This window comes from Procambarus clarkii, chromosome 26, assembly GCF_040958095.1.
Source record: "Procambarus clarkii isolate CNS0578487 chromosome 26, FALCON_Pclarkii_2.0, whole genome shotgun sequence".
Taxonomy (NCBI): domain Eukaryota; kingdom Metazoa; phylum Arthropoda; class Malacostraca; order Decapoda; family Cambaridae; genus Procambarus; species Procambarus clarkii.
In genome coordinates, this window is record NC_091175.1 from 11,583,768 (window position 1) to 11,608,754 (window position 24,987).

Sequence of the window (24,987 nt, forward strand, 5' to 3'; positions counted from 1 at the left end):
AGAATTATATGAACATGTTTGCTGATGATGCTAAGATAATAGGAAGGATAAGAAATTTAGATGATTGTCATGCCCTTCAAGAAGACCTGGACAAAATAAGTATATGGAGCACCACTTGGCAAATGGAATTTAATGTTAATAAATGTCATGTTATGGAATGTGGAATAGGAGAACATAGACCCCACACAAACTATATATTATGTGAGAAATCTTTAAAGAATTCTGATAAAGAGATCTAGGGGTGGTTCTAGATAGAAAACTATCACCTGAGGACCACATAAAGAATATTGTGCAAGGAGCCTATGCGATGCTTTCTAACTTCAGAATTGCATTTAAATACATGGATGGCGATATACTAAAGAAATTGTTCATGACTTTTGTTAGGCCAAAGCTAGAATATGCAGTTGTGTGGTGCCCATATCTTAAGAAGCACATCAACAAACTGGAAAAGGTGCAAAGACATGTTACGAAGTGGCTCCCAGAACTGAAGGGCAAGAGCTACGAGGAGAGGTTGGAAGCATTAAACATGCCAAAACTAGAAGACAGAAGAAAAAGAGGTGATATGATCACTACATACAAAATAGTAACAGGAATTGATAAAATCGACAGGGAAGATTTCCTGAGACCTGGCACTTCAAGAACAAGAGGTCATAGATTTAAACTAGCTAAACACAGATGCCGAAGAAATATAAGAAAATTCACCTTCGCAAATAGAGTGGTAGACGGTTGGAACAAGTTAAGTGAGAAGGTGGTGGAGGCCAAGACCGTCAGTAGTTTCAAAGCGTTATATGACAAAGAGTGCTGGGAAGACGGGACACCACGAGCGTAGCTCTCATCCTGTAACTACACTTAGGTAATTACACTTAGGTAATTACACACACACACACTTGCAACCATAAAGGCCAACTTCAACATATACTGTACTTTCAAAAATAATAAAATACATTAGTTAATATTTACGTTATTTCCTCAACAGAAATGGCAGAGAGACATGATGCCAAAACTGTTCTTCACACAGCAAGGAATCTAGTCCTACAGCTTCAGACATTAATTGAAAATAAATAGAAAGCCCGAGATGATGCATGTGCCAAACTGACAAAGCTTTCTTAGTACATATAAGAGTAGTACTGAAGCTGCAAATGAAGAGGGTAAGAAATTTATCACTGCTGTACTGTATACACAAATTCAACAAAAATTATACCTTATGTCACCGAAATTTGAGCATATTAATCCAGCAACTACTGTTGATTAAGTATCATGAGTAAGCAAGTATGAGAGCCCAGAATTCCTTAATTATTTATTTAGATACTGTAATTATAAGTAGACCTTAGTACTGGTATGTTGTTTTTATACAAAATTTTCTATATCTGTTAATTAATTGGTGCCACAATGGTTTTAAAATGAAAATACTGTATACCTTTTTAAGCACAAACAAAACAAAACTAGTTGAGCAAACACACATAAATGCATGTAACTAATTTACACACTGTAACTAATTATGAACATAACTGGTCGCTCATCTTTGCTCCTACCAATCAATTCCTCTTTGCTTACTTACACCCAATCCTGAGTTTAACCGATCGTAACTAATTGTTTCTGTTTATAGACTGTCATTAATTTTATTTACACATTTCCTGTCCATCTCTTCCAGTTCTTTTGGAATACTGGTATTTCTATTATTCACTGGAATATACATGGCTTTTATGCTAATTTATCTAAACTTTAGCTTTTAATCTACAAGATTTCTTTGTGTGTGTAAATTACCCAAGTGTAGTTTCAGGATGAGAGCTATGCTTGTGGTGTCCCCGTCTTCCCAGCACTCTGCCATATAACATTTTGAAGCTACTGACAGTTTTGGAATCCACCACCTTCTCACTTAATGTATTCCAACCATCTACCACTTTGTTTGCAAAAGTGAATTTTCTTATATTTCTTTGGCAGCTTTGTTTAGTTAGTTTAAATCTATGACCTCTTGTTCTTGAAGTTCCAGGTCTTGGGAATTTTCCCTGTCAATTTCATAGATTACTGTTACTATTTTGTACATAGTGATCATATTACCTTTTTTCTTCTATCTTCAAGTTTTGGCATATTTAATGCCTCTAACCTCTCCTCGTAGCTCTTGTCCTTCAGTTCCGGGAGTCATTTAGTTGCATGTCTTCTTTATTACCCACATATTCTGATTTCTTGTTCATTTTAATTTGGTAGGTCCTTTGCCTACACAGTTACTCCTTTTAGGTGGCCTTAACTTAGATATACACTACATATAGGCAGTTCCATTACTACTACCCTTGCCCATTTTTTAGAACCTTTTATTCTTTCTTCACCCTGGATATTTTAAATACTGGTCAAATTACTCGGGTGAACTCTGGTACAGATATTTCTCTCTGCATTTCTTCAGTTTACTTTGAATTTGATTGGCATGTCCTTGATTATGTCCATAATTATGACCATTTTTCCATTATCTGGTCCAACAATCTATTTGCTTAATAAAATGTTCCTTGGTGGAATTATAGCTATGCCTATACTGTCTGCTGTAAGTATGCAGCAAAGAAGTATTGACTAGAAAACAGCAAATTTCTTCATTGTATTTGAAAAAAATCTGTATTGTAACCCGCAGTCATTTGTTCTGCTAAACAGAAGAGTTAGAGAGTTTATGCTATCACCCCTATTCCCAGTATCTGGGTGAAGACTCGCAAGATTGTGGGTAAATGAATTTCTGATGCAGCACCTGTACTTTATTTTCATGATTCTGTTATTGCTAGAGCTGTGTTGGTCACAATAAACTTAGTTCCCACTTCTCAATCATTAGCTAAGGTTCTCACCTCCTTCACAATTTCCTTGTCAAAACACCCCATGCTATAGCACTCCATTTGGACTTTGGCACACAGTTTTGACCCGTGTACAATGATTTCTTTACTCCTAATGAACTTCAGTCTGCTCTGTGCCTTTGCCACGGTTTCAGTAGGTTTTGATGGCTTTTTTTTTTATTTATATATACCTGTACAAGAGTTCTTAAATTCTTGCAAAGCCACTAGCATGCATAGCGTTTCAGGCAGGTTCTTAATCCTAATTTTCTCCGGAATACAACCTGCTAAATCGTTTAACAACCAGGTACCCATTCACTGCTAAGTGAACAGAGGCTACAGTTAAGGATTGGTGCCCAGTCACTCCTTCCTGGCCAGGATACAAACCCAGACAAAAGCGCTCTCGAAGCGCCAGGCGAGTGCTTTACCACTGCACCACAGGGACTGTTAACGAGTAGCCATGTTAATTTACAGTATTATGAGATGCTCTGCCATCTCCCGTCTTGTACCTTATGAGTATTTATTAAATACATTACAGTACAGATATTTAAAACCAGATCTAGAACACTGAGTACATCCTTGAGGAATGGTAGAAAGTGGTTGTTCTCTCTTATTAGATATGGAAACTAGGTAGGGCACTTCACCTGGAGACTTTTGCACCATTACCTAATCTGTTGCATCTACAATCTGTATGAAAGTACAGTGGTACCTCGGAATACGAGTGTCCCTGTATATGAATTTTTCAGAATACGAGCAGGATTTGCTTGGAAAATTTGCCTCGGAACACTTAGGTAATTACACGTACAGGCCGACTAGCGCGTGGCGGCACGGCGATCGCGCCCAGTGACTATCCCGCCCGAATTCTTCACAAGGATTTAGTTTTTTGTCGTTTTTTTTTGCCCATTTGAGCATAAAAGGTTGTTCATTTTTATGTAGAAAAAATATATGACACTAACATTAGCCTTTTTTTTGTAAGTGTTCGTGCCTATTTGTCACTCATTCTTACTGTATACAATAACAAAAGAATAGATACACAGAAACTGAAAATGCACAAGCATAGAATACAAGGGGTGCTAGAATATGCCAGTTACCCAAAACTTGGTTAAGACACAGGTACTGACCAGACATTTTATATAGTAAAACATACATAGGTGGTTAGAGAAACGGAACTTAATACTTAACACACAAGGGGTTAGAATCAGACAATTGCCAGACACCAGCTGGAACATTCACAAGAAAGATCCTTAAATATCTATTAAATCCTGTACTATTTTAACATAAGGTACTGTACCACAAATTATACACAGATACTTATTAGTTTTGGAGAATAATAACTCAATCCTCGAAGCAGAGTCTTTACACAAGCTCAAAAGTGTGGTGTCTTAGTTTGACACCCACATCCACCACCTGACTCTGCCTCTCACACACATGGCCAACTTGCACCTTGCATTTGTCATTCTCACCAACACATTCCAATGTTTCAGTTTCAGACTGTATTTCTAATAACCCCTTAGAGATTTCGTACTGTATTTCTACGTTTAATACTTATTTTTTAATATTGTTTTCCAATCACAAAGTGTAGATAAGAATGTTTATATTCTTAGGTAGAATTATGTTTAGATTCATTTAGAGGGGTGACAGTTCACACAATAAATGTCTTCCATGTATGCATAATTCTGGCAGCTGCCTGGGAGTGAGTTTCAAATTCAGTGTTTCACCAGGACAGGCATTTAAAAGAATAGTTTCACTGAAAATGCATTTCAAAGGCCCCTTCTGTGCAGTAACTCAAGTGGTACAATAAGGTTTCCCTGTATTAATGGAGTTTGCATACATTGTGTCGTCTATTTTTGCTTTTGTATGTCTACTGTTTTGCATAAGGAACAGTGCTGGTACCAGTGCCATACTCCTTCACCAGGCTGGTTACAGGAAGTCTCAAGTCTCATCACTAATTCCCTCTTTCTCATAAATAGATAACATATTTTGTTCTTCCTCTTACCTACTTCGGTCTGACTAACGCTGGTGATAAACATCCTTCCTACTCAGTGACAGTCCACTTAAATAAAAAGATTGGTAGAAATTCTTCAGAATTCACAGGATTCTTTAGCAGTAACACATGGGAAATAATGCTTGGTGGGCACAGAGGAGAAGCATAAACACAATGGATTCTAGTAAGTTTAAAAAAAAAGAATAGGTCAGAATAAATCTACTGTACTACTGTATACTGTATCTATAAATTACTGTAATTTCAAATAATTGTAAAGATTTTTATTATTTATCCAATACAGGCCTAATAAGTTTTTAGTGGATTCAAGTATATTTCATACATGCTTTCTCAAGTTCCAGTCCAAAAATGTATTCTCCACTTAGACTGGACATATTATAAAAATGTCTAGTGAAACCAATGTCAAACCAAATTTGCAATGGAGATCAAAGCTTCATGTGCAATTTGCATTTAGAAGGGACAAATGAATGTAAATAAAAACAAAGTTATGGTGGTGGAAAGAGAACTTAACTGTGTGAAACAACATTAATGGTGAAGTTTAATTACCTAGAATGTGTAAGTGCTAAAAATAGGAATTTATATAATCAAGTTAAAGTTGGGTCGGTCAGGAAAGTGGTTGGTGTAATGAAAGCCCTAGTAAAGAAAAACAGGATAGAAATATATATACAGTCATGAGATTAGTGGTGGTGCAAAATCTTATGATGTTTGCAAGACAATGATGTATACCAGAATTATACTTGTACGGTATTGGGTTTTGAGAGTTGTTCTACTCCCTAAACCTGGCCTATGGCCAGGGTTGACTTGTGATAACTTAATCCAACAGGCTGTTGCTTGGACTAAGCTACAGCCCACAGGCCCAAATATCCACCACTGCCCGGCTGGTCCGGCACTTCCTGCACGAACTTGTCTATTTTTCCTTGAACACAACCAATTTTAAAAAATTAGGAGTTAGATCAGAAAAAAATTATAATCTCAATAGCATGTGTGGTGTAGGAAAGCATAGGAACGAAATCAACATGGAGCAATGTGGAGTGCAAAATTCAATTAACTGCAAGATTGAGGAGGGTATACTGAGATGGCTTAAGTTTGTTGAGCAAATGTATAATGGTAGACTTGTAAAAAGTGTATTCAAGTGAACTGGAGAGTAGCTAAGGAGGGAGAGAAAGAAGGTTAGCAGACTTGGTAAGTGAGACTTTGAGGAACTGGAAAGTAATTAAACAATGAATCTAATATAGGAAGGGAAAAGGTTGGGGTGAAAGTGATTTTCAGGGAGTATATGAGTTTGAATGTAATTAACAAACTAATTCACGAGGAGCCCTTTAAACCTGGTCTTATGAAATAATGGGGGTACTGCTGCCAATGACTGACTGTGAGAGTGCATGTACAGTGTATTCATGATGCTATATTCTGGTACTGTATTGTGAATGATAAAATAAATGGATGAGTGATATTTTTACCGTTTTATTATTTAACATCTGTTACCTTGTTTTATATTATTTATCTTTTTTTTCTCTGGGTTGATGTCTCCTCACCTTATAAAAGCAGGAAACCAAAGTGAGAATGTATATTGTATATGAAAATAAATATAATTACCTAAGTGTTAGTTACAGGATGAGAGTTACGCTCGTTGTGTCCTGTCTTCCCAGCACCCTTGTCGTATAATGCTTTGAAACTACTGACTGTTTTGGCCTCCATATCCTTCTCACCTAACTTGTTCCAACCATCTACCACTCTTTTTGTGAAAGTGAATGTTTTTATATTTCTTTGGCAGCTTTGTTTAGTTAGTTTAAATCTATGATCTCTTGTTCTTGAAATTACAGGTGTCTGGAATTCTTCCCCTTAAATTTTGTCGATTCCTATTACTATTTTGTATGTAGTGATCATATCACCTGTTTTTCTTTTATCATCTAGTTTTGGCATATTTAATGCCTCTAATCTCACCTCGTAGCTCTTGTCTTTCTGTTCCGGGAGCTACTTAGCCTATCTTAACCTAACCTAAACTAACACAATTAAGTCAATAATTTATGTTCTCAATATTATATAATAATAATAATTCAAAAAAACTAATTGGAAATAATTTATTGAAAAAAAGAAAAGAAAATCACTCGGTCTATTAGGCAAATCGAGCCTTGTATAGTAGGCCGAGAAGTGCATTCTGGCTACTAGGTATGACATATATATATATATATTACAGATTACAGTTGTGTGTGTGTAAACTAAAGTCTTTGAAAATTTAATAAGTTATTACAAAACGCGTTCAAGCGTCGCGTCAGATTACAAATAAAAATGAATTTTGGAGAATTGATTTTTCAATTACCATCAACAGTAAAAATAAACATAAGAAATATTGCAAAATTTTGTGTTAGAATTATTAATCTTACTTTTTCGGTCATATTTAACAAAATAAATAAATAAATAAATATATATATATATATATATATATATATATATATATATATATATATATATAATATATATATATATATATATAATATATACATACATACATATATATACACATAGTAGGCTTATCTAAGACTTTTGGGCCAATGAGGAGCTTTCATTAAAAGATACTGTACTATGTCAAGTAAATCACATGATTGATCGTCCACCAGGATTATTATTCAACTAAAATAACTAGCTTTAGAAATGTTAATTTATTTTGTGCGAACTGCCTTATTTATACGTACTGTACTGTTTTCTCATTATCATCATCATTGAGTTTAAAGTATTTTGTGAAGCATATTGTGTCAACAACTCTACTTAACTTTGATGTGATATATCTTCCTAGCTTTGAGAGTGATTATTCTATTCGAATTTTTATTATTACTAATCATAATGTTGACTTACGTTAAATATCAGGAATGGCGACAGTTGTGCTTCCATTATCTTTGTCAGCGTTGAGATATTTTATAAAAGAGAAATTAGAGCTGCAATGGCATTTCCATCTGAAGGCAAATATTTACTAACTTGTTGTACAGTGGGACCCCGATTATTTACATTCCAATTGCAGTACAGTATATGGATTGTTGGGTTAACCAAAACAGGAGAATTCTGGTTCCTAATTTCCATTTACTGCCTCAGGTCCGGTACATTGAAATACATATTAACATGAGTGTTGTATTAATTCTGGGAATATAAAAAAAAATCCTAGAAAATTATGTTGCATAATAATAATAATAATAATTAATAATAATTTTATTTATAAAATATACACAACAACATAATATTTGTAGGTTCAGAGGTTGCATATTAAATAAAGCCACTAATACACAAAGTATTTTGGGTATATGTAATTATAATAACTTAGTTAATGATTTCAAGTAATAATCTTTGCAAGGCATTTCTGCTTTGGTAAAGTCACATTCTTGGACTATCAAGTAGATATTAGTTTCTTGTATGGTGCCCATGGGTTCTGCTACAGCCCTCTTGGAGGTGTTTGTCTCTCTCGTGATACAGTTGGCTTCATTCTAGACTTACAATTGGGGATCCCGGGTTCGATTCCTGGATGGGACAGAAATGATTTGGCATGTTCCCTTTCATCTAATGCTCTTTTCACTTAGCAGTAAATATGTACCCAGGAGTTAGGCAACTGACGTGGAGTTACATGATGAGGAGTGTCAGCAGTTTGACCTGGGGAAGGGGGGGGGATCTCAAGACAAGTCTAAAGTATATATACATATACAGGCTTCCTGTCTCAGTCAAAACGAATTAAGGTCAGGATTAGTATTGCAGTTCAGAGTTGTATAGATACCATATAGAGTACACTTAAGTGTGTGTGTGCAGTGACTTCATTTTTAACATATTCAAGGACTTCAGTAAGGGTGCAGAGTGCTGTCTAGGATTGGAGTTCATTATTGATCTATGCTGATATATGTTGAGTAATTAGAGTCCAAAGGTAATTTTTTACTGTAAATCTCCAGGCACAGATGCTGTAGGTGTAATATAGATAGAAATTAAGTTATAAATTAAATTATCCAGAATTTAAATTGTTCGTATACAGTACCTAGAGTTACTAATCAATCCAGATAATCGGGGTTGCACTGTATACTCATGTGATGGTATAAGCTATTAAAATTTACCATAGTTGTGTAGAGTATTGTTAAGGAAATACTTAATTCTCTTTGTACATATGCTTATATGCTTGCCAGTTGATTTGATTGGAAGAGATTCTGTATACAGTACTGTATAATATATATTTTTGTCATTGTTTTCTTTTTGGCAAATTAACTAGAACATCATTGTGAAGTGTGTATTGATGTGAAATTAGCCTACTGTATATTATTATTTTCACAGGATGGTAGTGATTGTAGCACAAATATTTTGATAACTGAATGTGTGTCACCAGAACTAAATCTTTGTTTAATGTTAGCATAGACAGGAAATTTAAGAATGTAAACTTATGGTTATATATTTCAATACATTATTTTACTATATTGTTGCAAATGTAGAATTATCTTTTATAGATTTAAATTAAATACTATCAAGAAATTATATTATAAAAAAAGTGCAGCTTCCATTTTCATTTGAGCTGTTTATATTTATGGTGGTAACTGCCAATCATATACAGTAATCCCAGTTATCTGTTTGATAACTGGAATAAATGTTAGGGTTTAAAAGTGTATTCATGAGATGCTTTCAATTGCAGTCATATCATGATTAATGATAATGGATCTCACTATTCTCCTCTTTATTAGTCATGTCTTTGACTTGTCCTGTGACATATTTTACTGCATTAACAAGTGTTGAGTAATACTACTGATAATGTTTCACAATTTAGATTTGCTCGATGGTTTATTGGCATTATTAAAAAAACAATTCAGGTAATCACAATATTGTACTCGGTCCCCCCTGATCTCCTCTTTTTTTTTTTTTTTTTTTTTAACTTTACCACAAACCTATCATTTCCCTCTCTGCCTTTTTCCCCTAGAACACAGACAAACTTAAGAGCATCACTGCCTTAATTGATAATTAATACTACAGTATATTGCACTTGATGCTGTCTCATGAATACTGAACAAATCCACCAGGGGCCGTGACGAGGATTCGAACCTGCGTCCGAGAGCATCCCAGATGCTGCCTTAATCGACTGAGCTACGACATGCTCAAAAGGAGTTGAAACCGAAGTTCTACTAAACTTACTGGATCCTGCAGCCTCTCCGAGGCACAAACCAGGGTTTTACACAACTTCCCCCCATGCACCCTGGTTTGTGCCTCGGAGAGGCTGCAGGATCCAGTAAGTTCAGTAGAACTTTGGTTTCAACTCCTTTTGACCATGTCGTAGCTCAGTCGATTAAGGCAGCGTCTGGGATGCTCTCGGATGCAGGTTCGAAGCCTTGTCATGGCCCTTGTGGATTTGTTCATTTGATGCATCACGAAATTGTGATTTCTGTGTCTCATGAATACTGACCCAAATCAAGAGTAAACTGTTACACTTAGGTCAACAAATATTATATGGTAAATATATGACAAATTAGATTTAATTATCATTGTGGCATAATTTTAAATAAGAATAAACACCAGTATGTGAAATGAGTACAAGGGTTGTTATAAAATATTGGTAGAAAGTAGAATCTGGAAAATGAGATTTATATTTTTTGTAAAATCTAGTACAGTATCTATAAATTTAAATGTATTGTTGTGTAGTGCTTTGCAATAGTATTTAAAATATATTTAGCTACTTATCATCATCAGCACTGTTTTTAGGTCTCATAAAATCTTACAAGTTAATTTGATAAAAGAGATATGAGAATGTTGAGATATTCTTGTAGTGAACGTCTGTCTGTACAGAGAAGCAAGCAACCAATACTGTGTACTCTAATGTTTTGTTCAGGAAGATCCCAAATACGTAAAGAGAAAAATGTCTTTGAGTGTTTATGTCACATCCTGAGTACACTGTGCAGTTCATACTCTACTCTACAGGACCATAAGGCTACAGCAGATAATGACAGTGATGCCATGACACAGTGTAATAATAGCTATATTATGCATATTAAACATTTATTGATATTACAGCTTGCCACATTCCTAAATATTCTGAAGATTGATAGCAAGTAACAGCATATGCAGTAGTATATATTTAAATTGAATATGTTCTTGTAATGATTGATGATCAATTGGTTTTAAATCACGAATTATTACCTGCAGCTGCTTCTGGTGATCAGTCACAATGAACTACTGTATGAGCTCGCTTATCTAAATTCCACTTAACTGGATATTTGGGTTATCCAGCCCAAACCTCATCCGGATCATTTTCTGGCAAAACTTCGTAATATCCGGATAACCGGAGGTTTGGCAAAATAGAGCAGACTAGCACAGAGTCCAAGTCAAATCTGGATAATTTCCTGGCAAAACTTTGCCATATCCAGACAGAAATCTGGATAACCAGAGGTTTAGTTACTTAAAATTGTCAAGAACTACACATTTCAAGATCTACAGTATCAAACAAGAACACAAACTACAACAAGGTAAGCTGAACTTTGTTTTAAATTATACTTTTTATTTATATCGTGTGTGTGTGTAAATTCCAATTATGTTGGTTATGGTACAAAAAATTGCAAATATGGTCATTTTTGGACTTTCCCTGTAAGAATTCTGTTTATCTGGTGAGAGGTCCTTCTCATATAGTCTGGAAAAGTGAGCTTAGACTGTACAGTATACTGTTGTGCTTTTTTGTATGTTGTGATTGATAGTCTATGGACCTATTCAAATATTATTTTGTTGCCTGTCTATAAATAAATAATGAAATAAAATAAATAAAATATATACTCTGTATATATATATATATATATATATATATGTCGTACCTAGTAGCCAGAACGCACTTCTCAGCCTACTATGCAAGGCCCGATTTGCCTAATAAGCCAAGTTTTCATGAATTAATTGCTTTTCGACTACCGAACCTACCTAACCTAACCTAACCTAACTTTTTTGGCTACCTAACCTAACCTAACCTATAAAGATAGGTTAGGTAGGGTTGGTTAGGTTCGGTCATATATCTACGTTAATTTTAACTCCAATAAAAAAAATTGCCCTTATACATAATGAAATGGGTAGCTTTATCATTTCATAAGAAAAAAATTAGAGAAAATATATTAATTTAGGAAAACTTGGCTTATTAGGCAAATCGGGCCTTGCATAGTAGGCTGAGAAGTGCGTTCTGGCTACTAGGTACGACATTATATATATATATATATATATATATATATATATATATATATATATATATATATATATATATTATAAAATATCAAGGTGCACATACTTAATGGTTAATATTGGTTCTCTCAAAATATTAGAGGTACAGTATCATGTTTAGATATTTATGCCTTAGAGACTTATTTGTGAAATATATGAGAAATGGGTTATCACTCACCCTCACAGTTATCTCTCTCCTAATATATATTTGATAAAATTCTTGCAACAGTGTTTCAAATTATCTAATGTATCTGCATATGCTATGTTGTTTAATTATCTATCTATAGTCTCACATTACTTCCTCCTGAGAGCTACTCATCAGGGGGGCTGGCCACAAGTCTCTCCACGAGGCTCTGTCACAACACACAGCTTTCACTCCTTCAAGTTCTCTGACCCTTTTCCCACTCTTTCTTTCATGCACTGTTCCATTGGTTCCTTCTGTGTTACCGGTCATCTGCCTCTACCACATGATACTTATATTTTATCCTTGTACTCCTTCCTTATTAAAAAAAATCTCAGGCATTTTAGTAACATGTTCATACCACCTCAGTATATTGTCCTCCAACCACTACACAACTACATTTTATTCTGTCATTCACTTCACTTGTATACATCTCTCATATTCTTCCTCACTGTTATGCTGCCCATCCCACATATTTATACGAGTTGCTTTTTTCCAAAACATGTAGAAACAGTTCTATGAAGTATGGAATTGAAAAGGATTAAAGTATCAGTTTACTGAATTAGTTTCTTTGGCTTGAGGTAATTACTGTTTGAATGCATCTTTAGGAAAATACAAAGGCCAAATCTTGAATGTACAACGGTAGTACAATGTTGCATAGCACATATGGCACTGGGCTAGCCTTATCTTTTGTCATTTTTTTTTATTAAAAGTATCTGCTACCAAAGTATTTTGCCACTTTTGTAACTTTTCATGTTGAATGTTTCCTTTTTGGGTATGGTCATGCAAATTAATTGAATTATCAGAGAAGCTAAAATCTCACTTTAAAAAATCTTAAAATACATTTTTATTAATTTAGGAACTTAAGTTAGGTGGGGTATCCTCCTTTAATACTTAAATAAATGTTTATAATTACAATACATGCAAATCATTCTTAAATAAAATAATAACTTTATATTGTTTGCCATGGACCACACTAGTATCTTGACCTGCACAAATTGGAAAGAATGTGGAATTTGTTTATTTGATTTTATCTTTTTTTTTCTCAAAATAGAGAGAGTTGAGTTAATATGAAAAGTTACTTTCTGAGCTACAGTATAACATTCAGTTGTTGTCTCTCTCTCAAAAAAGTATCTGTTGTGTCATAAGACCAGGATCATGAGCAGTCATGGTGGCTTACATACTTGATACTGGCATCACAGGAAACTATACAAATGGTCTCTGCAGTGTCATAAAAAAATATAGGTGCTTTCGACTATGGAGTCTCTAGAGATGGTCATTCCAGTCCAAAATAATCAACAGAGGTACATCAGAAAAAACTCAAAAGCCATTTTGAACCCTCCCTTGGCATCACAAATTACTGCCAACAGAAGCCTTTCATATTCTGTTGCCTATCTGGTCATTGTCATTAACAAACACCAGGTGGCAGCACAATGGGAACTCATGCCTGAAGCTCTTCATATACTTCCTGACACACAAACCTGAATCTGCACACAGAATTGGAGCACAAAAGGAGGGACCAGTAACCAGAAGCAACCAAATGATTCTACTCGGATAATTGCTATTTAAGTACTTAAATACAGAGTAAGTACTTTAAGCATCCTTTAATTAGAGTACTTAAAGGATGCCGAGGAAAGACAGTCGAGAGGAAAAGGACACCAAAAATCACCACTCTTATTAGGACTTGTTTAGATTACAGTACAGGTATATTCATTTCAGTTTTGGGCATCATACTGTGGAATGAATATAAATTTACTTGAGTGAACTTGAACTTTTGAACTGGAGCAATGTTTTGATATTTACAACTTCAAATGCTAGGCAATTCCATACGTTTACTTCCTTACTGGTAATAAAGATCTGTTGTTGAGCTTAAGGGACCCAAGTCATTTTTACTCTAGACCAGGGGTGGGCAACCTTTTTGAGAGTGCGTGCCAAAATCAGCCAAGTCTCTGACACAAACTTTTTCCACGTGCCAACCATTTTTTTTAGAACATATTTGGTATCTCTTAAGAACTTTTTAAACGAAAAAATAATAAATTACCTCAGTGCAGTAAAACATAGTATAAAGAAAAAAAAAAAAATTTATTTAACCTTCAGAAGTACATTTCAACAGCCTTTAAGCTTTTGTGACTTTAATAGAATACAACAGATAAAAAATTTGTTGACTCCTTTTATATACTGTCAGTATATAAAAGTTTCATCTGTTTCATCTGTAACAAAGTTCATAATTGAGAACAAAGATTCGCAAGCATATGTAGACGAAAACATGGTTAGCAATGCTGTTGCAAGGTTTTTTAAACAGACATAATTTTCTGGAATAGTATTCCAAGTCCTTAATACTTCGTTTTCCACATTTCTCTTTGTTACTTTCATCTCTAATCTCTCTCTTTCAATATTTTCCAAGTCAACTCTAAGGTCAACAAATTTCTGCTTCCAAATTGAGCTACTCTGAAATTCAATCAACTGCATCTCAAAATCATCCATGTCTATCCATGAAAACATTTGCAAGTTTAGTTCATCCATTTTGATGCTGTCTGGAAACTTGATGAACTTTACTGTGTCTTCCAGTTCTCTGAATTTGGCAAATCTTGTAGAGAACTGCCAAACTGTTGACTCGATAATGTTTACAAACAGCTGTTGAAGACATTTGTGGTCTGTTCTGTCATCTTTTAGATCACTGATGTACCTCTTTAGGTTTGGAAAGTATCTAAATCTCTCATTATCTACATCCTTCTTAAAAACTTTAAGCTTCATTTCAAAAGCTTTTATGTAACAAAACATAACATCAAGTGTCTTACCAGAGCCCTGTAACTTAATATTCAATTCATTTAAATGTTCACAAAAATCTGCAAAAAACATCAGTTTACAAACCCACACGATGTCAGAAAATTCATGGTATGCCACTTGTTGGTCGTTCAAATAGAGCTTTATCTCATCTAAGCATTCAATAAATCGTTTCAGAACCAAGCCTCTGCTAAGCCAACGAACATGGTTGTACATTTTCAGTCCTTTATACACAGATTCTACCTCATCCAGTAGAGTTTGAAATTGTCTTTTATTTAAAGGCCGACCACAAATGTAATTAACAACCTTGGTAACTGTTTGCATCACTTCTTGCAGTTCCTTTAGGCCAGCTTTTGCACATAAAGCCTCCTCATGTATGATGCAATGGAAGCCAATCAGTGGATGACCAACACTTTTTGCAAACAGATTTACAAATCCTGCCTTCTCACCAGTCATGTTTGGGGCACCATCTGTTGTGACGGATACTACTTTTGAAATGTCAATTTGCCGAGTAGAGAATTCGTTCACAACTGTTTTACATATTTCAGCCCCGGTAGTACGCTCAGGTAGTGATGCAAGAGCAACCATCTCTTCACATACTTCATCACCCCTACAAAATCTAGAATATATGGCTAGCCTAGCTGATGATGTAATGTCTCTACTTTCATCAACACAAATAGAAAAAAACTTGCATGAAGACAAATCTTTTGTCAATTGTTCAGCTGTATTTCTTTCCAACTTAAGTATCCTATCCTTAACTGTTTTCCTACTCACAGGCAAATCTTTAATGCGCTGAATAATCTTTTTCTTTTCTGAAAAGTTGTCAAAAAGAAAAGGTGCACATTCTAGCCAAGCTTTTTTAATATACTCCCCATCACAGAGAGGCTTTCCGTGTTGGGCAATAACTTTTGAAACTTCAAAACTAGCAGCAATTAAGTTAGAACTGGGCCTACCTGAAATATAATTCATAAAAGTTTCAGCTTATGCTTTTGTCTTGCTCAGTTCACGAGAAATTAATTCCCTTTGTTCCTCCTCAGTTTTATTGCTTAAGTTCTTATGAACATTTTCAAAATGTCTCTTTACAGAAGAAGTTCTACAAACAACTGTGTCAGAACAGAAAATGCATAAAACTTTATCATCCTTCTTAATCATGCCAAACTTTTCAGTCCAGTATTCCTTAAATTCTCTAATATCCTCTTCATTTGACTGACATTGTTTCTTAGCTGGTGGTGGTGACATTCTGTACAATCTGTAAAGGGCATGAAATTAAAATAAGTTAAAATTAAATGAAAATGAAATTAAATACTGTACTCGCATTTCTACTGAAATGCGAGTATTTAAAGAATTATTTATTTCCTGTTAATATTATAGCACACACAAACTTTGTAGTAAAGTATACGTACGTTTATTCTAATACCAATCAATAAGTTTAATAAGCCAATGTTTGAGGTAAGCGTGACGAGACAATGAACATAATAAAAATCTTCAGAGGATTTTTTTTTCTTTTATGAATATTAGAGGGTTTTCTTTATTTTACATAATTCCAGAAACACCACCAGCAGCCACTTATCACAAAGACACTACTTCCTAGGCATTGAGTACTTATGCCAAGAGTTTATAAGACTTCACTTGGTTCGATAGACAAAACCCGTTTTTGTGTGTTTGTGTGGTGTGTTGTGGCGAAACATCGTTGAGTCGGTGACATCTTGCTTATGTCAGCTCTGTTCTTAGGGAGTAGGCGAGCGAGTACGTGTGAATTTAAGGATTAAGACTATTCTTACAATGATATTGAGTTTCACAAAGTTATTGATTTATAAAGGGAATAATTTTCACCTGGAGATGAAGTACTGACCACCGTCTCGGGGAAGAGGCAAGTGAGCAACTGTGAGAAACACTACGAAGCAAGACTGCGAGAGAGAGTTACGAGTCTGAGATCGTCTGAACATGTGTTCATTACGAGGACTTCATGGGGGTGGGGGACTGTTGATTTCACTGGTTATATTACGGCCGTCAATGGAGAGAAGGGGAGAGCATAAGAATTCTTATCTTTCTTTAGCTTTCGAAGGTGAAGATGCTTTAGATTTAGATAGTAAAGTGAGTTTAATTAATATGCGTCAAACTGAAGTCGGGCGGCATTCAAACACATGAGGTTTAGGGGGGGGGGGGAGATGTTGTGGGGGTTTAAATTCAAAGTTTACGAAATTAATTTTTAAAGGTGGGCAGGCATGGCTATTTTGCCTTCACAGATATGATTGTCGGTGTACACTATGGTTATGGGTGCAGCCTTTAGGTTAAAAAGGCTTATTACATAAAATATGAGCCAAAGTAAATAGCGGGGAATCATCATACATCGGCATGATCAATGACGTAAAAAAAGAAGGTAACTATAACCTATGCTCTTGCGTGCCAGAGACAAGTCATCGGCATGCCAAGTTTGGCACGCGTGCCAGAGGTTGCCCACCCCTGCTCTAGAATGATGTTTTCAGATTTACATTTCCTTGAAATTTAGCCTTAAAACATAAGAATGGTAATTACAAATTAATTTAATTTCTTTTAAATAATACACAAAAATACTAAATAATTTTTTAGTCCATTTTAGATATACAAATATTATTGCAGAGTAATTTTGATAGTATCATTCAAAAGTCCAGACACAGTTCTAGAGTGGTGTTTGAAGAAATTTCTAGTTTATGTTTCCTAATAATTAATAAAAGATCATGAATATGGTGTTTTTATTTTGTTTACCCCAAAAATTCTGTCTTTATAAAAAAAAGCTAAACACAAATATCAAACCTTATGAGTTGTGTACTATGTGAAAATTTAATCAATATCAGATGAAAACTGACAAATTGAAATCAAATCTTAAAGTTTATATTTTACAATTTTAATTCTTCTGCCAAAAATGTTCAGTAGTGTCGCAAATCATCTTCACTATTTATTTCATTTGTATAGCTATCTGATAATGATAATGTTTATTTAGGGAAAAGTACATACATACAAAATGGGTTACAAGCAGAATGTTGGATTTCTAGATCCAACAAGTACATACTATGGCAAAAGCCACTAATACACACAGCATTTTGGGCATGATGTGAAAGCATAAACTTAAAAACTAAGATTTAAAACTAATTGAAATCATAAGCAAACGTTAAACTGAAGTACAGTACAAAAAAATAAAAAGTGACAATAATTACAAGTAGACTGAAAGAACAGAACAGCAGATTTTTAAACAGCAGATATCAGCAGTTTTAAAAGTTCGGTCATTAATGATTAATGTTTAGTCATTATAACAATAATAACAAGAAAGAGGTTGACAATTAGGAGGCAAGGTAAGTTACATGGAGTTGATTAGGTAGTACAGTACTTAGCTTCTCTTAAACTGGTTGAGAGGGGGACAGTCTTTGACATGATTGGGAAAGTCATTCCACATTTTGGGAACCTTGATTTGCAGAGCATTTCTACTTTGATTAACTCACACTCTTGGAATATCAAATAGATATTTGTTTCTAGTGTGGTTCACGTGGGTTCTGTTAGAAACCTTTAGGAAGCATTTAGGGTCAGGATTAACATTGAAGTTCAGGTTTTACATACTGTATATAGAATACACTTGAGAGAATGTGCAGTGACTTAATATCTAACATGTTCAAAGATTTAAGTAAGGGGGGCCAAGTGCTGTCTGGGGCCAGAGTTTGTTGTTGTTCTAATTGCTGATGTGTGTTGAGTAATTGGATGTCGTAGATATATTTGTCTAACAGAACACGAGGCACACATACCATATGTGAGATAAGGATAGATGAGAGTAATAAAGAGTTACCAGGACAGGGTGAGGCACATAATAACTTTTATTATTAACTAAACGGAACCTCTGGAGATGGTATAAATCCACAATGAACATCATAATTTATGAGATATATAAATATGCATTAAATTCAGCCACCCAGGAAATCAGATTAGCCAAAAGAAACTACAAAAGAAAACTTGTTTTTAAAAGGAAGATACAAAGTCATTCTATGCCTATATACGAAGTAAAACCAAAACCAAGGACTCTGTGGGACCCTTAAAAGATAACCAAGGGATATATTGGATGATAAAAGGGCAGCAAACGCTTTGAGAACTGTACATCAATGTTCATACTAGAAAGATTGAATGACATCCCATCACCTACACAAATGTTTGAAAGGAGGTGAAGAAAATTATTTAAGGGATATTCCCATAACGTGTGACACAATCGGGAAAAGCATTGACAAACTAAAAGACTCAAAAGAACCAGGTTTGGAAGGAATTTAATCCAAATTCGTAAAGAAAATTGGCAGATGCACTATGCATAACGCTGAAACTCCTTTTCAGAAAATCCCTAGACCAAGGGATAGTTCCCCTTGATTGGAAATATGCAAATGTTACCCGTATTACCCATCACACATCTGCAAGCTCATGGAGAATCCTAAGAGAGGGAATCATTCACCATCTCACAGAATACAATCTTGTAAAATCAACGCAACATGAGTTTGTTAAAAACAGATCCTGTCTTATAAACCTGCTCACATTTCTTGAAACGGTAACCGGCTATTCAGACAACGGATTCCAGTAGATGTAGTTTATATGGACTTTGCTAATACTTTTATCAAGGTACCACATCAAAGACTAGCAAGAAACTACAGTACAGGGACATGGAATAAATGGGAGAATACTGGAATGGATAAAACAATGGTTAAAACAGAAAACAACGGGGTCATGCTAAATGGGAATGAATCTGACTGGAGAAATATGGTGAATGGAGTGCCACAGAGGTCCATTTTGGGGCCAACCCTTTGTCATACATCAATGACAGAGATGAGAATATTACAAACCCTATCATCAAATTTGAAGATGACACTTAAGATTTATGGTAAAGTGGGAAGAGAAATTGAAACTTTACAACGAGTTCTACATGAACTCCACAAATAGTCAAAAGACTGGAAAATGCTTTTTAATGTCGATAAATACAAAGTCTTGCATGTGGGGCATAACAAGCCAAGTTATAACTACCAAATTAACAATACAGTGCTACCTTACAATAGATTGATGAAGAAAAAGACCTTGAAGTCAGAATCCATCATTCATTGAAAATTGCACAACAAGTAATTGATACACTCACTTTTTTGGGGCTGTAAATAAACTAACCAAACTATAGGAATAATCAAGTGTACCTTTACCTTTAAGGAAAAGAAGGCAGTCATTCAATTGTATATATCTCTGGTGCACCCCAACCTGGATTATTGCATCCAGGCATGGAGACCTCATCTCCAAAAAGACACAGCTGCTTTGGAGAAGGTGCAACACCAGGCAACAAAAATCATTCCAGAACTAAGTCATTTCTTGTATCAGGGTTGAGGGGTCACAGGGCTAACAACACTGCAAACCAGGCATGACAGGGTGGATCTTATTGAAACATTAACAAAACTAAATAATTTGGAGAATGTTGATCTGGACAATTTCTTCAAAATGTCAGATATAACACAAACAAGGAGCAACGGTTTGAAGCTCAATAAGCCACAATGTAGGACTGAGAACAGATTTTTCTTCACCCATAGGGTTATAAACTCATGGAACCACTTATCCACCAAAGTCATAACTGCCAAAACTCTGTTGGGTTTTAAATACAACTGGAAAAGATAATCAGGGCAAATGGGGGAATCTTTGACAAGCCACCAGCTTCCTGTCCTTGCCGAGGCCACTAGTGTTAGTGCCCCTCAGGTAAATTCAAGTAAATCTAATTTAGAAAGAATGCCAACTTTTAAATTTTGTTTAGCTATTCAGTACCTGTATTTTGTATGTGGCACTGGAAATTCAGCTTATCAATAAGAACACCAAGGAATTTACCATCTTCTTTGTTACCAATTTGGATATTGTTAATTCTTAGATTAATTTGATCAGTGGATTTATTACCAAACAAAATATTGAAGGTTTTATAAATGTTAAGGGTGAGTTCCCATGGCATAGTGGTAAAACATTTCTCAGCTCTTCGCGAATGAGTTGGCCTGGGAACATATCCCAGGCCTGGCCGGGGAGGATTGACTGGGTGCCAATCCTTCACATCTGTTCACCAAGCAGTGAATGGGTACCTGGCTGTTAAATGATTTGGCAGGTCATATTCCAGGGAAAATTAAAATAAAGGCACTGCCTGAAACCTGAAACTCTATGCATGCTAATGGCTTTACAAGAATGTAAGAAATCTTTGTATAAAAAAAAAAAAAACTACTACTCGCTAATCTATTCCTATCTTATATGCGGTATGTGTGCATGGGGTTCAACCACTGCAAATTACCTCAAGCCTATCATCACTCAGCAAAAATCTGCTATTAGAACTATAACAAACTCTGCCGTCAAATAACACACATCCCCTCTGTTTAAGTCCCTTAATGCTAAACATAAACTCACTTCACACATTCTCATGTGCTATTTACATGTACAAAGCCTTGTTCCTAAATGTTAATCTTGATCTGAACTCTTCCTTGATAGACGTAATAGAACCCATGAGTCAAACTAAATCTGTGCAAACACTCTACACTGGTCTTATCAAATAAATAAGATAAAATAAAAGGACCCAGTCTATGTAACTCACTTCCTTATGAAAAAAAACATTTTCCTACCTATGCTTTATTCAAAAGTAAAATTCAAAAGTACTGTACCTAATATCATCCTCACAGTTTCCTACCTTGTGCTTCAAACTCCCACTGTAACTTGTACCTGTTCCCCAATATTAGTACAATACTTAAAGACATATGTCCTTACCTGTGTAATCATTTCCGTCAATTTATATTCAAGTTATGTTGAATTCAATTTTGCCACAATATACTTATTAATAAACTTACCTTATCAGTTTGATTAAGGACCTGAGTGAGAATAGAGTGGGAATGTGTTGTAGGTAGAGTACCTCAAGGCTCTGTCTTGGGACCTCTGTTGTTTATAATATATATATAAATGATTTATTCAGGTTTAAGTAGCAACATTTGCAAATTTGCCGATGATACAAAAATCGGTAGGGAAATTAACACAGAAGACGAATCGCTATTTTTTTTTTTTTTTTTTTTTTTTTTTGAGATATACATATACAAGAGTTGTTACATTCTTGTACAGCCACTAGTATGCGTAGCGTTTCGGGCAGGTCCCTGGAATACGATCCCCTGCCGCGAAGAATCGTTTTTTCATCCAAGTACTGTACACATTTTACTGTTGCGTTAAACAGAGGCTACAGTTAAGGATTTGCGCCCAGTAAATCCTCCCCGGCCAGGATGCGAACCCATGACATAGCGCTCGCGGAACGCCAGGCGAGTGTCTATCACTACAAGTTGATCTAAATAGAGTTTTGAAATGGTCAAAAGATTGGCAGATGCAGTTTAATGCTGATAAATGTAAAGTTCTGAGGCTAGGTAATGATGATAGAGTTACAAGATAAGAGCTAGATGGTGTTGAGATTGCAAAGTCGGATTGCGAAAGGGATCTGGGAGTTATGATTAGTAAGAATTTAAAACCAAAGGATTAATGCATGAATGTTCGTAATAAGGCAAATAGTACACTGGGATTTATTAATCGAAGCGTTAGTAACAAGACACCTATTGTTGTTCTTCAGCTATATTTTGCTCTGGTAATTGCTCTGGTATCTGGTCCCCATTTAGATTATGCAGTTCAATTTTAGTCGCCGTACTATAGAATTGATATAAATTCACTTGAACGTGTCCAGCGTAGGATGACAAAGTTAATTCCCAAAATTAGAAATCGTTCATATGAAGAAAGATTAACAAAGCTTAAATTTCATTCTCTGGAAAGGCAAAGAGTTATGGGTGACATGATAGAGGTTTACAAGTGGCTGAATGGACATAACAAGGGGGATATTAATAGGGTATTAAAAGTATCAACACAAGACAGAACACAAAACAATGGGTATAAATTGGATCAATTTAGATTTAGGAAAGACGAGTAAATACTGATTTGGCAACAGGATTGTTTTTTTGTGGAACCAATTACCGCGTAACGTGGTGGCGGTGGGGGTCCCTCGATTGTTTCAAACGTGGGTTGGACATGTATGAGTGGGATTAGGTGTTTATAAATAGGAGCTGCCTCGTATGGGCCAATAGGCCTTCTGCAGCTACCTTGTTCTTATGGTCTTATGACCTGCCTGAAACGCTATGCATATTAGTGGCTTTACAAGACTGTAAGAACACCAATGTTGTGTACCCTCACCACCCAATGTACCTCTTGCATGTCAATCAACGAATAAATACTAATGTGTATCCTAAAAGCGTTTTCTTTGAGGCTTAAGTATTTGGTTTTCTGTAAATGAACTTCAAGGGTTAACTTAAAGTTTTTGAATTTGTTTTACAATTTGGACATTATTATACCGCATATTAATGTAACCAAACGTAATGAAACTTAACCTAACAACTCTGGATACAGAGTAGGTAATAGCAATAATTATATAGTCGTTGTAATTACCTAAGTGTAGTTGTTACAGGATGAGAGCTACGCTCGTGGTGTCCCGTCTTCCCAGCACTCTTTTGTCATATAACGCTTTGAAACTACTGAAAAAAGTAGTTTATTTGAAAAATAAATTTTGTGAATCCATTACCGTGAGATTTCCTCCCTGAGGACAGGTTGACCCGACCCAACACGTGGTATTCTTATTTATTTATTTATTTATATATATAATATATTCTCCTCCAAGTTGTCGTGTACTAAATTTACCTCTATTACCTGAGGGCCATTAACACTCTAGTGGCCTCGGCGAGGACAGGAAGTAGTAAATAATTATCAAAAGAAAGCATCAAGCAGGGAGAATAAATAGCACCATAACAAGGGCAGGAAGCAGGGGGCTTGTCAATGGTCCCCCCCCAGTTTAAATTTTAAGGGTTTCTCCGTGGTGTAGTGGTAAGACGCTCGCCTAGCGTTCCGCAAGCGCTTTGTCATGGGTTCGTATCCTGACCGGGGAGGATTTACTGGACGCAAATCCTTAACTGTAGCCTCTGTTTAACTCAACAGTAAAATGGGTACTTGGTTGTAAAAACGATTCTTCGCGGCAGGGATCGTATTCCAGGGACAATAGGATTAAGGACTTGCCCGAAACGCTATGCGTACTAGTGGCTGTACAAACAAGAATGTAAGAACTCTTGTATACTATAACTCAAAAAAAAAAAATTGGCATTTACGGCTTCGGCGGGTAGGCGGATCCATGAGTTTATAACCCTATGGGTGAAACAGCATCTATTTACATAGCAACGTCATCACAGCGCATTAAAAAGGCGAATATATTTGTATTGTTTACTCAGAACTTAAACGTGACCGAGTTCAACTCTTGGTGAACACACATACACTTGCAACGATGAATTTTGTTAATTTGATGTTTTTTTTCTTTGAACACAAAATTTCTAACAAAATTTACTTTTCTATAACCAGCCTTTCTTGTCAACTCCTCAACTATGAGTAACATTATCGAGGCCACTTTGTCCTAACCAATTATGATGAGAAGTTGATGTAATGTGTGGTAAAGAAATAATGGTAAGGGAGAGTGACCATCACCTGCAGCCTCCATATGTTTACCTCGCTCTATTGTTCACCCCAGAGACCGCCGGCCTCAACACTATCTTGGTCGGCCTCAACAGTCTCCATCACTAGAAAATTATTATTATTCCACTCAATTTGATTTGACCTTTGTCTTAGACAGCTTAAGGAAGATGTCTTGACGGTTACTTAAAGGCTGCCGACTCATTAACTTGAGCTGTGACAACTTGTCAACAGCTATTAATAATAACCATTTTCTATACTTTGCAGACATTACCAGTTAGAAAGTAATATCACCCAAGTACAATTTTTTAGATAATGTTATATGGTGTCGGGCTACCATATTCAATATGAAGGATTAGAAAAGGTAGGTCAAGGGCTAGCAATATGTTACATCCCCATCAATGTAATCAATCAGAGCTTTAATATACCAATGTGCCTTAATATACTTACTAATCTCTCTCATCTCATTTTTTTCTTGCAAT

At 35.4% G+C, this 24,987-nt stretch overlaps 2 protein-coding genes across 10 annotated transcripts in view; one reads left to right on the top strand and one right to left on the bottom strand.

The window, feature by feature from the left end:
• Positions 1–10,671, top strand: part of LOC123756624 (small G protein signaling modulator 2) — a 162,090-nt gene extending 151,419 nt beyond the window's left edge. For all 7 annotated transcript variants that reach the window (XM_069331899.1, XM_069331904.1, XM_069331902.1 and 4 more), the window contains one exon: positions 977–10,671. In XM_069331899.1, the coding sequence (XP_069188000.1) occupies positions 977–1,065 (89 nt within the window). In that variant the 3' untranslated portion in view covers positions 1,066–10,671. The remainder of the gene's footprint in view (positions 1–976) is intronic.
• On the bottom strand, positions 7,990–24,816 carry LOC123756790 (general transcription factor II-I repeat domain-containing protein 2A-like). 3 transcript variants are annotated; one of them, XR_011229722.1, is made up of 2 exons: positions 24,521–24,816; positions 7,990–8,439 (listed from the first exon to the last, which is right to left on the bottom strand). XR_011229722.1 is itself a non-coding variant. In XM_069331906.1 (2 exons), the coding sequence occupies exon 2, from the start codon at positions 15,935–15,937 to the stop codon at positions 14,366–14,368; it is 1,572 nt and encodes a 523-aa protein (XP_069188007.1). In that variant the 5' UTR covers positions 15,938–16,217; positions 24,521–24,703; the 3' UTR covers positions 13,850–14,365. The 3 variants fall into 3 exon arrangements, 2 of the variants coding, with proteins under 2 accessions (XP_069188007.1, XP_069188008.1); XM_069331906.1 differs by lacking the exon at positions 7,990–8,439 and adding an exon at positions 13,850–16,217 and having other exon boundaries at positions 24,521–24,703; XM_069331907.1 differs by lacking the exon at positions 7,990–8,439 and adding an exon at positions 13,850–16,217 and having other exon boundaries at positions 24,542–24,701.
• Between the last annotated feature and the right edge of the window lie 171 nt (positions 24,817–24,987).

Coding starts and splice junctions, on each gene's coding strand:
- LOC123756790 (XM_069331906.1), bottom strand. CDS start 15,937: ATGAATTATATTTCAGGTAGGCCCAGTTCTAACTTAATTGCTGCTAGT.